The sequence below is a fragment of the Leuciscus leuciscus genome (genome assembly GCF_965113295.1).
Source record: "Leuciscus leuciscus genome assembly, chromosome: 16".
Taxonomy (NCBI): Eukaryota; Metazoa; Chordata; class Actinopteri; order Cypriniformes; family Leuciscidae; genus Leuciscus; species Leuciscus leuciscus.
In genome coordinates this window covers 1,555,001-1,572,500 of record NC_138740.1, presented here as the reverse complement: position 1 = coordinate 1,572,500, position 17,500 = coordinate 1,555,001, and the positions used below count along the sequence as shown (strand labels likewise).

The 17,500-nt window shown below is 37.2% G+C and overlaps 1 protein-coding gene across 2 annotated transcripts in view; it reads right to left on the bottom strand.

Annotated features, from left to right (window-relative positions):
* The window catches only part of fstl4 (follistatin-like 4), a 268,104-nt gene that overhangs the window by 222,601 nt on the left and 28,003 nt on the right, over positions 1-17,500 (bottom strand). For both annotated transcript variants that reach the window (XM_082141263.1, XM_082141264.1), the window contains exon 3: positions 12,275-12,308. In XM_082141263.1, the coding sequence (XP_081997389.1) occupies positions 12,275-12,308 (34 nt within the window). The remainder of the gene's footprint in view (positions 1-12,274; positions 12,309-17,500) is intronic.

The window sequence follows — 17,500 nt, the reverse complement described above, 5'->3', positions numbered from 1 at the left end:
TCCTCATGAGAGCGGGAAAACTTTTTTGCGATAAATGGGGAGTTTTTGCGAAATTGACGTGTTTCCATTGAGCGTATTTTCAATTCGCAATTTCCAATTTGCACAATTTGAAGGGTAATGGAAACGCAGCTAGTGTCGTATTCCTACAGGTAGACGTGGATCAGCTGAGAGTCACTGATACGAGACGTTACGCTTGATTTCTGTGGCATAAAACCAATGAGAGCTTCGGATCTTCCAATGTTTCTCTATGGTGCTGAAACCTAAAGATGTCAGAGTTCGGGTTCCCGTGCCACTGATACTCGACTGCCATTGGCTGATCTGCGTTCGAGGGGAGGGGCTTATCTCATGTGCTCAACATTAGGGGTGTAACGGTTCACAAAATTCACGGTTCGGTTCGATACGATACACTTGTGTCACGGTTCGGTACGGTTCGGTTCGGTACGTTTTCCATAGGCAACAGCAAAAATAAATAAATGCCAGATAAATTTCCTTGAATAATTTTTTTTTTTATTATTATTTTGTTTAATGAAACTAACATCATAAAGTATGATTTATTTATTTATTTATTTATTTATTTTTTGTTGCTTTTTTTACTGAGCAATAATGGAGCTATACTTGACTCTTCTTATGAGCATATAAAACAAAACAGCTCCTTGGACAAAATGAAATGTAATATTGTAGTAGTAGGCTAGTTATAAACAAAGGTTTATTTTAGTTCAGATTAACATTTGAGGGCAGCAATTGTATTCATAATGTCAAAATAAAACAGACGTAATGTTACTTGAAAGCATTATATCCCACTATTCCTGACAAACTTCCATACCTTGCATTTAGTGTTACTACAGCAAATCCACGGTGAATGTTGCTGATCTGTGGACACCGGCCAGTTCATTCATGGCATGATGTTTCTTCCTGGTTTCCACGTCAGCGCTGTTTGATCCGTTAATAACAGAGAAATGTGCATGTTTCTCACTAGATCTCGCAGCGATGTTATTACTTAAGTGGCGAATTCAAAAAGCATTTGAAATTCAAATGCTTTCTTTACTGGTCTGGATCTCTTAGCGCTGTGTGGTGTTGCTTGATCAGGCTCGCACATAGGGCTCGCGAGTCCCGCTTCACAGGTCAAAACTGATAAACGGTCCACACAAACACAATACGAGTAGCTCAGTTTCGTTCCTTACATTGCATTTGCCAGTTGATGTTGTGGTCGCGCCAGCCTCTATGAGCGCGCTTGCCACCCGCGACGCGCCTTCATTTGAAATAACGAAATTTTGGCAGAGAAATTTCGGCAGAAAAAAATGGTCCAACGAACCGTTCGGTACGTAGGGGAGAGCGGGGCACAAAGTAACGCTTTTTGACTTTCTCAGTTTGTGTAAATCTACTTATGGTTCAGAGTATTTATTTTTTCCCACATTACTTTCCCACATGTCTAGTACAATTATGTGTTTTTGTTTTATTAATACAGTATATACTTTTTTCTTGATATACCCCGAAAGAATGGAAGTGAAATGTGACAACATGCCCCATAGCTGGGGTACATTGTAACATGTGTGGGGGCACATTGTAACATAACATATGACAGCTTAAAATGTTATCTGATCTAATAAAAAAAATATACAAAACAAACTAAAATATTTTCTAAATAAAATACAATTAAAAAAAAAATTCATATAAAATAATGGCAATTTTTAATAATTAAATATAAACTCATTTTTGAGTTTTGACTACGAACACATGAAAACACAGCTATACAACATAGTTCAAAACAAATAAATAATTAGTAATTTTTGAACATTGACTCTCAGTCTTTATTCACCTTTTTCTCACGTTTTCTCAATAAAATTAATAAAAGTATAGAATATAATAGCATATTTCTAATAGGGGCACATTGTAACGCAGTGTAACAACATGCCCTCGCCTGCACAACTGGGATTTAAACCCTGCTAGTGTCTTCTGCTAGTTAGTGAAGCATTAAAGAACTATCTCAACAGTTAAATAACATCTTGGAGATTAAAATAATATCAGATTTGTCTTATTTTAAATAAACACAAAAAATTGAGATGAAAAATTAACTTAAGTAAGAAATTTACTTTTGCTATGGTTTAATAAATGTCTATGGATATCTTCCAAAAAAAAACAACATTTTGGCGGATTTTTTTTTTCTATATAGTGTTGATATGGCAACTAGTAAATACACAAAGTTTCGTCATCCAAGCATGTGCGGAAGTATTTAAAACAAGCGTGTTACAACTAGCCCCGCGTTAGGTTGTGCCCCGCGCTCCCCTAATGCGTACCGAAAACCGAACCGAAAGCCTCGTACCGAACGGTTCGATGCGAATACGTGTATCGTTACACCCCTACTCAACATCCACCCACAGCATAAGCACAAGCTCCACTCTTCAACACAGTCGTGCCCAAAAACACTGGCATTTACAGAAATAAGTTAATAAAAAAACAACCTTTTAATGAAGTTATTACACCTGAAAGATAGCAATGGCTTGTGTTGGGGCATGTGCTATTGATAACATGGCGCTCTGCTCACTGAGTCATGTAACCCGACGTGACAGTCTCTGAATAATATTTCCACAGAGATATGCAAATACAGCGTGTCCTCTGCAGGGTGACAAAGGACTTTCACAGCCATGACTTATGATCCCATTGCTCTCAGAAAAAGATTCCCAGCTTATAAAACAGGCATCAGTTAACATAATCGACTGTACGGTGTGTGTGTTAAAGAGTCTGTATCACGTCTGATTATTCCTCTGACTGGGTCTCAACTCTCAGCATGGCAAGTCTCAGGTCACGGTCTCCAACACCAGTGCCACCAATAGCTCAAATAACCGGCCCATTAAATACCAGATGTTTTTAAATACTGCACCAGATTGCTGTCAGAAAGTTCTTCATTTCCGAGATCACTCGTCAGAAACGGCACTGTTTGTGTGTAACGCATCAATCCACTGAAGTGACAAAGCATCTTTCTCTTATCAAATTATACTAAGCAGTTTCCTAAAATCATTCAGTCTTCTGGATTATGCCTACAAATTAAATCCTGTTTTCACAGCTATATTTACATTTCTGCATTTGGCAGACGCTTTTATCCAAAGCGACTTGCATTGCATTTCAAGGCACACATTTACATTCTTATCAGTTCTTGCTTTCCCTGGGAATCGAACCCATGACCTTGGCGTTGCAAGCGCCATCGCTCTACCGTTCGCGCTACAGGAAAGCATATGAATATGTGCGTTTTATTGTTTTCATTGGACAGAAAATAACTGCAGGGCTCTGTGTTCAGAGCATATCTACAGTGTTGGTTGAATCCTCTCCCAAACACAATCTGTTGTCTTGAGAAATATCCTGTACTCTTAAAGTGACGTTCTATAAATACAACGTGAGAAATGACTTCTCAATCTGGTCAGTCAGCTTGTGTTTTCTTCTCCTCGCAGCGTTAACTCATTTAGGTGCTGACTGGAGACTGATACGCATGCGACACGTGTTTTTACCACTAAATGGCCATTTCCAAAAACTGCTCGTTATTTCTGAGAGTTAATTCACGGCTTACGATCTTCAGATAGGAACTGCAGTTCATTACTCTCAATCAGAACGGATCCAAAGAACTGTGTAATACTGTGAGACTTAGTCTAATTACTCAAGAGTTGTTAATTGTACTAGTTCTTTTGTAATAAAAGGTATTGGAAATACATTCAATTAACAATATTGTTCATGCATAGATATTAGCTTTTGAGTTTAGTATTTTATATTATTATTATTTTCCATAGCAACCACCCAGAACACCCTAGCAACTGCCTAGCAACTCCCTAGCAACCACCCAGAATACCTTGGAAACCGCCCAGAACACCATAGCAACCGCCTAGTAAAACCCTAGCAACCGTGCCAAATTTTGCCACTGCAAGCACCACTCACATTTTCTTCAGGAAATGTACATTCTATTATATTAGCTGAGACCCAAAAAAAAAAAAAAGTGTTTTGAATTTAGTATTTTTTCATGTCATCACGTTATTTAGAGCATACGAAACAAATGGTAAAAAAGCATTTTTGAAAAAAGATATGTTATTGATATGTTATGCTATGTCCTCTGTAGTGACACCAGGACTCACACTAGAAACACATGAAATGACACGTATAGGAAAAAACAATGGGATTTTATTTTCATTCAGCAATCAAGCATTAGGTTTCAGGATTAGGTTTTTATTAACCAAACTTAGCATAAAGATGATTCTCAACTATGTTATTTTATGTTATTTTCTCAACTATATTAAGTTATTTTGATGAATTGATACACCATTTTACTTTATGCAATATGTGAGTAAAATGGCCATAAATTGGTTTTCCCATTCAATACAATGTATCAATAAACTGTATCTAATCTGCATATTAATGTGTTCCTGGGGCAACATGTAATGGAAAAAAAAAATAAGTGTGATAATTGGAGTAATGATTGGCAACATTTTAATAATAATATCTAATATTTCATCTAATATTGATGTTTAATTTCTTTCCCTAAAATGCCTGATAAACATGCCGTAAGTCCTGGTGTCTCTACAGTGGACATGTATGAAATCAGAAAGTCATATTTTGATTAGAAACCCCATGATGTTTTCCTGGGATGTTGATTTATGAAATACAATTTGAAAAGTAGTAATAAAAAAAAACAGCTAATTTATTTATTTAATTAATAATTTTAAGTTGCAAACATTATTTTGATGAGTTATGTTGGCAGCACTTTATTTTACAGTCCTGTTCTGCATATACATATTATGTACTTTAATTACAATAATTACAATAACTGGGTAATAACTTGGTACTAACCCTGATCCTACCACTTAACCTAAGCTTGACCCCTGTAGTTACCTTATATTACCAGCACTTTCTAAGCTAAATACGCTGTAAGTGCACGTCCTGTCAAATAAAGTGCAACCGTTGTGTTAACAAAATAATGTTGATCGACTTAAAGGTACAGTAAGCGATTTCTGAGAAACACTGTAGATATTTGAAATCAGCCCAAACACACACACACACACACACACACACACACACACACACACACACACACACACTCCCTTTTTACTACACCCCCAAAATGCAAGAATGGATGCATGTCTCTTTATCATAGCCGAAGCAAAATAATGATCTGTGAGAAATAAAGCGAACAAAAAAACTAAAAAACATTCGACTCCAAGCACAACTCCGCAATATGCTTACAGTGTGTAGACGTGTGTGTGGTCTAGTGTTGTCACGATACCAAAATTATTGTTTCGATACCGATACCAAGTCAAGTATTGCGATTTCGATACTTTTTCGATACTTTTCCTGAAAAGGGAGAAACACTCTCAAATATCATTGCTGTGCTTTATTTTAAAACCGGGACAACATTCTAATCATATAACACACTAATAAATTAACATATGAACAGCAGATATATTAAACATTTGAACAAAATATGAAATATAAAAAATAAATTAGAGCAATGACATTCAAGGTAAAAAAATATATAAATTTAGCAGCATTATCTCATTTATCATAAGAAACATAAGAGCTTTATCTTGATTCTGAACTTTGAATAAAAATATGAACAGTGATTATATTAAACAATGTTTAATATTGGTAACATATGATAAGCCTCATTGGTGATATATTTGACATGTGGGGAGAGAGAGATGTGTGGAAGGCCTATACTTCATGTTAAACATAAATATATAGCAGCAAAGACAACGTCGGCAGTGTTGACGGCAAAATAGGCTACAGAATAATTCGTTCTGTATTGAGAGGTGCAATATTTGAAAATCGATAATATTTTTTTTAAATGACATTTATTGTATTTATGTCAAAACGTTCAAACATCAAAATGTCATTTATTAATATGTATTCGTGTCAAAATGACATAGAAACATCTTTTCCTATTCTATTTTGACTGGAAACGCTTCCAACACGCTTGCGTGTCGCGTGAAAAATAGGCGTCGGTTCTATTTCTAGCATGCACACGTTTTCCGCTCGTCTCGAGCTGCGCCCAGACGCGTGTGTCACGCAGGCAGTTAACATGGGAGCCGAAATAAAAACGGACACGACACGCAGCCAGTGTGTCTCCGGCCTTACAAATCTGGAACGCAGTCATTCTTAGAAGTATCGATACTAATAAATTAAGGAATCGTGACGTTTTTAATTTCCTATTTACTTTTGAAGTATCGGTGCACCGTGCAACAGAGCAAGGTAGGCAACGTACTTCCATATGTCACTCCTCGCGTCATCTTTTTCTACGAGTCGTGGACCACTTGTGCTCGCACATGCAGCCATCTCGCTGTAGTGTTTTGTCACATGACACTGACAGCGGCAGGTTCTTTGCTGCGTGCGTCAGGAAAAAAACACAGACGTCCATAGGGAGGCGTTTTTTTATTTTTATTTTTTTATAAAGTATCGATACTGAAAAATTTAGGTATCGTGACGTTTTTAATTTCCGAGTATCGCGATACTTTTGAAGTATCGGTACACCGTGCAACACTAGTGTGGTCATCATTGTGCTGAAGGCTGTGTGTTGCTCGATGAGCACTGTGTTTGTGTTTATGATACAATAACAGTATATGTTCCTCTAACTTACCATCATTTCAATAGCAGATCGATGCAAACCCAATGAGTGTGAACACGATGTAGTGTGTGTCCTCAAAGCTCTGCTTAAATGCCTCAAGATACTCATTCCTGCTCCACTTCGGCCATCATTATTCAACATTATGATGTGTTTCTGATGGCCTGCTGATTTGGGTTTCTGAATTTTATGGACTGCGAGCCGTGAAAACTTTATTGGACCTAGGAATAATATAATTACACACCTCTGGAGAGTTATTCTGCAGTAATCTGACAGTGACGTACGACTGATCCCGCACAGTAATATCTGTGTGTCGCTCTGAGAGTCCAACAGGTTCAGCGGCGCTTTCTGAGGTAAAGATAAAGCCTGTGCAGAACACATATTATTGTTAACTCACATTAAAAAACGAATAAATACAAATTAACCCCTTATTCTCTAGACCATTTTGATGGATTTCCACCTGGTTTTGGCTCACACAAATGGAAAAGCTTCCCATACACACATACTTCTTGTGTCATTTTTAAAGGAAACCCTTTCAATGTACCCTAACATTACAATTAATGGGGAGATAAGGTGCTTCAGTGTGAATAAGTAACTTTGTATAAAATAAATGTCAACGTGACATTTGTACAGAAAATTGTGACTCTAAGCTCTCAAACGGTGCCATATATACGGTTATCGGTCCACCTCGGACCTTTACATTTTGATAACGTCTTGGTGACGTGTTTTTGGACCTGGTACCCAGGGGTTAAAGTGGGCCGGAACGGTCCGGAACTGTGTTCCGGCACCTCCGATAAATTAATAAATAAATAGATTCAAATCAAATCAAATCATTCTCATCAAATGCAATGATTCCCATCATCCATCAAATCAAAACTGAATATCACCCCCTGGCCCCGCCTTCACAAACACGCTTCCCGATGTAATGTTCTCACGGTTCTCCTGTCTGATCTGAGTGCATCTACACCGGTTCATGCCTTCCCTCCCCGCTGAACGCCAGCGATTACTAATGCGTGAATGCACTCACGGGGGTTCAGCGTGGTAAAGTTAGTTTTGGGTTCGATATTCGTCGGACATTTGTTTTCCCTTGTAATATATTTGATTATTTATTATATATTATATTTATACCTGAGAATGCTTTGACGCGTTTCCACGGCCCATGATGCCTAAGGGAACGTCTGCCAATTCCACCAACTGCGTTAAACGTAGAATATCATTTGTATTATTTAAAATTACTTTTAACATTTAAAAACAGACGTTTTCAAATTCCAAAGCTTGTAGAAGATTCCTAATGGCAATACTGACTTTCCTGGTAGCCTTGAGTAAGTTAACTTGTCTCAGAAAAAGTTTTTGAAACTTAAAAGCACACAAGCTCTTGAAGCTCCGCCCCCTGTGCTGGGAGCAGCAGCTCATTTGCATTTAAAGGAACACACACAAAACGGTGCGTTTTTGCTCACCCTCAAAAAGTGACAACTTTAACATGCTATATAAAAATATCTGTGGGGTATTTTGAGCTAAACCTCACACACACACTCTGGGGACATCAGAGACTTATTTTTCACCTTATGAAAAGAGCACAATACCACCCCTTTAACACAAAATATAATAGTATTTCAATGATGCTCAAATACCACTGGTATGCAGCTGTTCATGAAAAACGTCCTAAAACTGCCGTAGATGGTGTGAAGACAATGTGTCAATCCCCTAAACTATCCTTCTGTGAGTACAGAACACAACCCACTCCAGAAAATGCAAACGCACCGTTATGACGGTGTCGATATCGTTATCGCGTGCCAGCCTCCCCCGGGTTTGAATCGGAGAGCGTCGAGTAGGACGTGCCGAAGAGACGCATTAAAACACATAATTAACAACTAGTTGTTCAGTTCGGATCCGAACACACTGTGTCAAATCTTTGTAAATGCGGTTCCTGAGTTTGGTTGAAGACTCCTGTGTGTTACTCAGCTGTGTGTGTGCAGGATTAAGCACTAAAAGGTGGATCATGTGACGCCCGCAGGCAAAACAAGGCTTTCCTCCACTGCCCGCCAGTCATCTTTACCAGGTTTGCATCAGTAATAATGTAGTAAGACTGCATTTATACTGAATTTGATCTTTTAATATCACTGTTTTAGAACATTAAGGCACTTTAAGGGAGGGTTGCACCAATAATAATGAAGCGTCTCCTTAGCCAGGCGTCGGTTCACCCTCCGTTTCAGGAGGTTCTGCTGTTTTTAGTGAACCTGTGCATCAGCCCGATCTCCTTCTCGATGTGTCTCTGTAGCACGCATTGTGTTTTATCCTGCAATTTATACACCAAAATGAGTTTTTCCGTGCATATGATAGACTTTATGGCGTGTAATACGCACGTACCCCACACTACGGGTTTACAGCGTATCATACGCACGTGCACGTAAAAACTTGCTTATAAATTGCACGATAAATACAATGCATGCCCTAGAGACGCATTTCATGAGATCAGGTTGTGTATATAGATCACAAGTGCCCAAAACATGCATCTTGTTCACATACTTTTGTGTTTGAGATGGAAAATTGATAGGCAATTGAAGTGATAGAGCTATGATTGAAAACTATGAGTTGAATACTGATTTGACGTCAGTGTGTGCGTGGCCTTTAATGCTGGTAACGCAGGGCTGATGGTGTATATCAGTACATGTAACAGACCCGTTTCGTCACGAGTTGTGCTGTAATGTGGATGTGACCGGAGTGATTGCTTTATTAGTTCAGGGCTGGGGACTGAGACTCACAAAACCATCCGAAACCTTCAATCCATTACAGACAGCCGTGACCCGGAGAGCCAGGCGAAGTGCCGATCCCCCTCCAATTAGAAGAAGCGAAGCAACTCAAGCTTTTCCTGGTGATAGCATGTAATTCTCAGCAGTAACAAACCTCTGCTTGTGATTTCCGGCTAATGAATCCTGGCGGTTCAGCGGCTGAACGTGGCAGATCGGATTGTGCATTGTTTCTAGCACAAAAGAGGTGTTTCTCACAAGCGCTCTCACGTCTGTCTTCTCGAGTGACCTTTTCGGCAGGCGGCCTGCGGCATGTTATTTATTTATGATTTGTGTGGAAGGCAAAAGGCTGTCAGCCGGCCCTGTTATCGTTTGGTCATCCACTCAAGTGTCTGGGTGGTTGGCGTTCAGAAACTGGGGCAGTCTGATTAATGTCAGCGTCTCCAAGCGAAACGCACAGACATGACAACAAAGAGGACTCTCTGGGAGAGAGGGAAACTGAGATAACACATGCGCATGAGAGGGAAAATCAAACACGCCATCGCATGTTTTGTTAAGTTTAGTCCGAAGCCAGGGAATAATTAGTCCCTACGGGGAAATCTGCATCTCATTTGCATATTTCTGACACTCTGGAGAGGCTGTCAACCACAGAGGATGCCATACTTTTTACAAGGTGTAAATCCATGAAAGTAAGACGTCACTTTGCAAATGCGGCTCAAATCCGAATCAACACCGTAAACGATTAAAAGCAGCGCCGTCCTGCAAACTACACACTAAAGAGATGATTTAGTCTTAAACAAGAATTCTAGCATTATTTACTCGCCCTCTCTCACAAACTGTGTAATATATCATGTTAATGTTGAAGTTAGAGACTGGGTTTGATTAATGTCTGCATAATAACAGCCATCGTCATAAACCTGCGCTTGTGAAAAAGAAGTAATCATTGTTTAAATTTACATTTGAGTGTTTTTTGAGCCACTAAGTGTCTTTATATGAAATTTCATCGTCTTTTAAATAAGGTTAAAGTGAACTGATGAATGTTCTGACAAGCGTTTATGGTAAACTCAAATATAGTTAAAATGCATTTCCATTGAAACTTACACGTCATATACAATATATTTGTAATGACTTTGCAATTTAGTACTTTAATTGAAGTGCTTTAGTACGCAAGTCAACACATCAAATTAAGAGCATTTCTTTAAAGCATGACAAAAGATTATTAAAACATAATTATAATTTTTTTTAAATGTGTGTGTTAAGAAATATAGTCATGAAAGTGTGAGTTTGGTAGCTATGGTGTCTCTCAGACAATCATTTCATTCATATAAAAAGGCCACAATGATGTGCAAAGGTTATTTCTGATTTGGCAATGTCAAAGCGTGCTCTACAATCAATACAGAAAACTAATCATTACTGTTATACAGAACAACAAGCAGAGACACACAATCTCTACACTCAACACACAGAAAACCCTCCGATGGCAGAAACAAACCAAACAAACACACTTTTATGTGTTACAGTTTTTTACAATCGCTAACACACAATTTTGCAAACTAGGCTGGTCTTATCAAAATAGTTAACACAAAACCACACACCCAAACTGCACAACACCAAATATATCCTGCAAAATGAAGCACTGCAACCACAACTACATATACCATTATCAAAATCAAACTTTTGCACGAGATGGCACACACTTCCTTCATATTAGCAGAGTTTTGTCTGACCAACTACACACTGTTGGGCGTAATGAAGAGCACTATCATCTTTAGGATGCTTTTCCATAATACTAAAATAGTTCAAATTCTAGACAATTCTTCTAGACAGACTTCAGAAATATTTGCAGATACACAAATGTTGAAACAATTATATATATATATATTTTTTTTTTTTTTTTTTTCACCATACAAGTCAGTGCAACATATGCACAGCAGAAATATTTACACTGGACTGAACACAAATATGCTCACAAAAAAACAGTGAACTGAAAAAGATTGAAGTTTAAACAGTTGTACAGGTCAGGTGACACATGTATCGGCCAATCAGATCATGGAGTGTCATTTTGAATGGCAGTGTTTTGAAATGGCAATCATGTGACTTTATGTCAGATTGTGTGTGTTATGCAGAGAACCGTGTTCAGTGTGTTTAAAAAGTGCCATTTTGAATTGCAAAATGTGTGTAAAGCAGAAAATGTGTTTAGACTTTTGGAGACTTGAGAAGAGGTTTTGCTGTGTGTGTGAGTGTAAATAACTGTGCTGTGTGTGTCATTTAAGTGTGTTAGCAACTGGAAAAAACTGTAATCTAACTAACAAAGAGACTATCACTACACACTTGCACACACTGCTAACCAACATGCAGTTTATAATGATAAGCTTTAAGGTATCATTTGTATCTTAAAGTTTCTCAGCCCATCCTAACCACAGGCTGTACTCTTCACCACAGTGGAAACCAGTGTAAAACATGACAGAAACCCCTATAAATCTCAACAACACATCTGTGCCTATTTAGATCCATAAAGCCCAAAGTATGCTGTGGTTTTCCCAACGGATAATACCACAAAACATCAGAATTCAACTAAAACACCCCAAACTATTGGGAAAGGGTTCAGTGGGATTCTCCATAGATCCTGATAGGGTTCTTAGCTCAATGTTAAACAGCCCTTTGTGCCACCAAGGTTCTAAAAGAGTTAAAGTATGTATGAGTATAAAGTATGTTTATGAGCTGTTTAATTCATAAAAATTCACTTTTTTAAATAAATGTACATTTTAAATGATTGAATTAAAACTAAATCCATAAATCCCATGATGGGAACCCTTAAACTGTTCAATATAATCACCTTTTCAAGAGTGTAAGCTAATGCACAAACTCAGTTGTGTTACTGGTTTAACAACAGCGGTTCAAGGAACATCAGAAATATGAAGTTTGGACTTACTTGGCTTGACTTTATTTTCAACTCCTCCATATTGCTGCAAAAGAAAAGGGAGCAAAAATTAATACGCAATCCATAACTGTGGGCTTTATTCCCAAAAAGAGCCAGAAAAACAGAAAATGGAAAACAGAAATAGTAAAACAGAAAATGTAAACTGTTATACACATATTTGTATTGTAAACCAGATAGACAGAAATGTTAAGATATGTGGACTAAATCACCAGAATGAAGTCAGTAATTTCACCAGAAGATCCAGTTATCACATTTTGATTACAAATAAAAGGTTAAAACATAAATAAATAAATTAATAAATTAATAAATAAATATTTTTAATTTTTTTATGTTTTAACCTATTAATCACAATAAGATAAATAACATGCATTTAGATGTCATTTCATTCTTACTTTAAAGGACATCATTCTGCATCTAAGATGTGCATAAGCGCTTTTGTGCAACAAACCACCCAATCCATCCAATCAGCAACTGAATGATTTTTTTCTTTTCTCAATAATCCTATTTACTCTGATGTACGTAACAATATACAAAAAGAAAGACTGTCGCTACTTTCATTTAACATTACTTAGAGTCGCGGCCGAGCCTCACTTCACACTGAACAGTTGATAAGAGTTGAGATATTGTGCATGTGACATATAGTGTGCTGTATCAGTCCAACAGTCACTATGCCATTTTAATGCACAGTTTTAAATGTAAGAATAGTTGCACACGAGCTTCAGACACCGTCACGCCGAGGCGTTCCCCATAGCATAGACATCAGTCTTACAGTCTTACAACACACGTTACAGTCGAAACCGGAGACATTTCCCTGAACTCCTCACATCAAGCGAATGACTAAGAATGACTTGGACTATAATGTAGTGAAAAGTAAACATTGACTGAGATTGAGAAGATTTTATATGAAACGCCTGCAAGAAACGTTCAAATGATCAGATGTTCGTTGAACAAAAACATTACAACCATTGGGTTTCATTACTAGTTTTTAGAGCATGAAAAGACATCAGTTTTTCACCGTGGTGTTGTGTAAATGAATCTGACTGAGAAAATGAAGTGAAAATGATGTTTTTAATCATCTGTTGGGACCCTTTATTGTTTCAACCCAGCATGGTTAAGAACGTGATAACACTGAAAGCCTTTAGTTATCACTTTAGATAAGAGTTTTCCAGTCGAACACACACACCAGTCCACTCAGACGGAGACAATGGACTGACGGACATACCGGTAATAAACTTCTGATGTTGATGAATGAGGACATATTGATGAGTCTGTGACGTGGTTTCCGACATTATTCAAAAGTGATTGAAAAACTGCAGAGATATAGCAGGACAGGTCAGGTCACGGACAGTGGAATGACATAAATAGATGTTTAATTATTTCTTATTGAAATTAAAGTTCTCATAATGTGAAATTACAAATAAACAACACAATATATGGATGATACAGTAAACTGAGCCACTTCAATTAAATTAAATTAATAACTGTCATTTGAAAGCCTTATTATATGCAGTAGCCTAAAGCAAAATGTTGAACCCTTTCTGTTTGACATTTTCATGATCAGGAAAACTCATTTGAGGAGAAAAATATGCTTTTCAAGGTAATTCAGTAAATGAAGCTGTTGATCAGAACATCAGGACTGTACATGTGTGTCGAGACGCCTCTAAAACTATAACACACACTATAGCAGTGTGTCTCGGCCGGGTCAGTGTGAATTATAAAACTGAATTATTGCACAGACTATGATCTGGCGTATTGCTGGTCCGGTGCAGTTCTTGGTTATAGCGGTGGGCATTTCTGTTAGTCTGTGCAATATACAGTTCTGGGGCCTCATTTATAAACGTTGCGTACGCACAAAAGAAGGCGTACGCCGCTCTCTACGCAATAATTGGTATTTATAAAAAGCAAACTTGACGGGAAAATGTGCGGTCCTTCACGCAAGCTCTGACCCAGGCGTACGCACAAAAACGGGTGAAATGAGAAATGGCGACACCGTCGGCAGACGGAAGAAACACGTGAAAGTGTGTGAAAGTGTGTGAAACTTTAGACCGTTGTGTAAAAAAAATGACAATACTGCCTCTCATAAATAACATGAAGACTTTACAAAGCAAGTCTTACAATTAACAGCCTACACGAACACCCGTTTGATCGATCAAAGTGTAAAACAAACAAAATCAAACGAAAATTACAACAGAAATGCTAATTAACACATATTTTCAAAAAGAAAAGTGAAATATGTTCTGCAATAATATTGGCATGTTGTGCAATTCATCCTCATAAATAATATAGTAAACAGAACGAAATAATGTACAAAACTGATATTCTCGTGTCCATCTGGCGGAGCAGATAGATGCAATTAGATAGATAGATAGATAATTAGGGAGATATATAGATAGATAAATAGATAGATGTATTAATTGTCCACTGGGGAAAGTTGTTTTCATAGTAAAACATTTCTTCATCAGCTACGGAATCATGGTATTCATGCATATGCCTTTAGTTTGTTTTATTTTTGATAAAATAACGTATGACGTATGCCTCAACTCTGGCGATGCACTAGACGCTTTTTTGCCTCAACTTTGATGTCCGACCATTTCTTCTTTATTTCGGCCACGGTCGAGGTTGTGAGGCTGCAGCATTTACGCCGTCTGCAACCTTTTGCCACTCAAGTGCCTTTTTGGCATTAATGCCCACACTGTGCCCTCCAAACAACATTTTACTCCTCTTTTCCACCTCGCCAACGATAACTTCTACTTCACATTGAGTGAAGTTACGTTTTTTTTTTAGTTCCTCTCTGTGTTTGCCATGATTTCGCAATCAATGAATATTAACTTGTGGGCGTTTCACGGACTATTTATGGGCATCTACGGGCGTGACATGAAGCCGCAAAAGCTGCGCTACATTTAGAATTGATTGTGATTTATTAAGGGAAAACTGCGTAGGATGTGCGTGCGCACGGTTTTATAAATCCGAATATTTCTGTGCGTACGCACGTCCTATGTTTCATCCGTACGCCACTTCTGACGCAAATCCTACGCAAAGTTTTATAAATGAGGCCCCTGGATCCTGATGCAAAAGCAGTCGAGAGTCACTGCGACACAACATGCAAACACTCTTAGAAAAAAGGGTTCAGTGTTCTATACAGGTTTCTTGACCCAATTTTAAAGAAGAAGGTCGTACATTAGGAGAAATGTCTGAACTTGAGCTTTGGATACAGAACTAAGTCTTGTTTTAAAGAAAACACTTGGCAGATTATTGCTGAAGGGAAAACACTTAAAAAAATGAAAGTATAAAAAAGTTTAAATTTACAGTAAATCAAATGTACTGTACTTAATATGTTTTTCTTTTATATAAAATATATATTTTACAAAATATTTTTTACTATAAAATCAAAGCCATATCTCTAACCAAGTTGTGTTCCAAATTTGAAGTTGATATCACAAAAATTGAAGTTCCCATGAGATTTTGTTTAGGCGTAATACCAGAAATAGCCACCGGGTGACATGCATTCCAGTGAATTTAATTGTATGCATTCTACCGTAACAAATTAATACATTTCTGTCCAAATATCACTTCCGTCACAAAATATGTAACCTTTCTGACAATATGCGTTTTGTTAAGATTAGAAAAGGTTTTGATCATAAATTATGAAACATGATGACGCCCAAAAGGGGAGGAGCCCAACAAAATAATATTACCGTTTCTATGGTAACGCAACGTCCAATTTCAAAACGGTCTTCACAGGATGAATTCTAAGTTCGTAAGCTTTCAAATGAGACCAAATTTATTATAACTACTAAAATATGTGATGTAATAAAAAAGGCGATACAAAAAAATTATATGATATTTTAAAGGATAATATTATTTTATATATTTTTTATTGACAAATACTATATGTTTTATTATGAATTTTTAGCATGAAAACCAAAGTTTAAATTATTAAAAGTGTGTTCGTCGACTTTTTGTGAACGCCAGAAGGTGCACTCTTGTCGTAAATTCATCTATTACTGTTCCTACATAATTTGTAACAAAAAACAGTGCTAACATATCTATTTAGGAGTCTTAGACCTTTCCATCGATATATAGTTTGGCATGATTAGATTAGGATTTAATTGTAATATAGTGAAGTAAACTTAGGCGACGGTGACAAAGATTGCAGAATACTTGTTTAATGGAATTAAATGTTTTCTAGTGACAGTGTGTTTAATTAAGAATTTAGAATTCAAATTAATTAATTAAAACTAAACCCCTAAAATGTTCTATATATGAATTCCCTGACAGAACCTTTTCTTCTTCTAGTTTGGGTTAAACCGTATGAAGTGTTTACTAATGTGACTGGCGCCAGAAACCCATGCATATTTAATGCCTCCACATCTCTGATGAAGGAGCCGAGGGTGTGTTCGTGGGGTTAGTGTGTTAACACGAGTAGTTTGGGAGATTGGGTTCAAGCTGAGGGCTTTGACAGCACACGCACCGCTGAACAAACGCCACTTTCAGATGTCTGTGTTTATTTCCACACGTCTGTGTTTGACACGGGCTCGTTCTAGCTAAATCTAAGCCTAACGTCTGTAAACTCTGAGGCTTTAAGACACGACTGAAGATCTTTAAAGTCCTCGCGGTCTCATCAGCAAACCTGACTGAGGAACTCCGGCATTAACTCTCGTCTTCTGGATCATTGGCTTGAGCAGAAATGGCTTTCACTGACAAGTGTGATTTACATTATACATAGAACAATTCGGTTACACTTTATCTTAAGGTGTCATTGTTACAGTGTAATTATATATTTAAGTACTGAGTAATATTGAGTAACTACATGTACTTACTATAGGGTTAGGTTTGATTTAGGGTTAGTTGCATGTAATTATGCATATTTTATAGTTATTACTATAGTAATTATATGTAACACATGTAACAATGACACTGTAAAATAAAGTGTAACCAAAAATTCAAATTGTTTACATTTTGGGGTAACACTTTATTTTACAGTGTCCTTGTTACATATGTTACATGGACTTACCATAGTAAAATCAGTAAATTATGCATAATTACATGCAATTAACCCTAAATCAAACCCTAATCCTACCCTAACTCTATAGTAAGTACATGTAGTTAATTAATATTACTCAGTACTTAAAGGGGTGATATAATGCCCTTTTCACAAGATGTAAAATAAGTCTCTGATGTCCCCAGAGTGTGTGTGTGAAGTTTTAGCTCAAAATA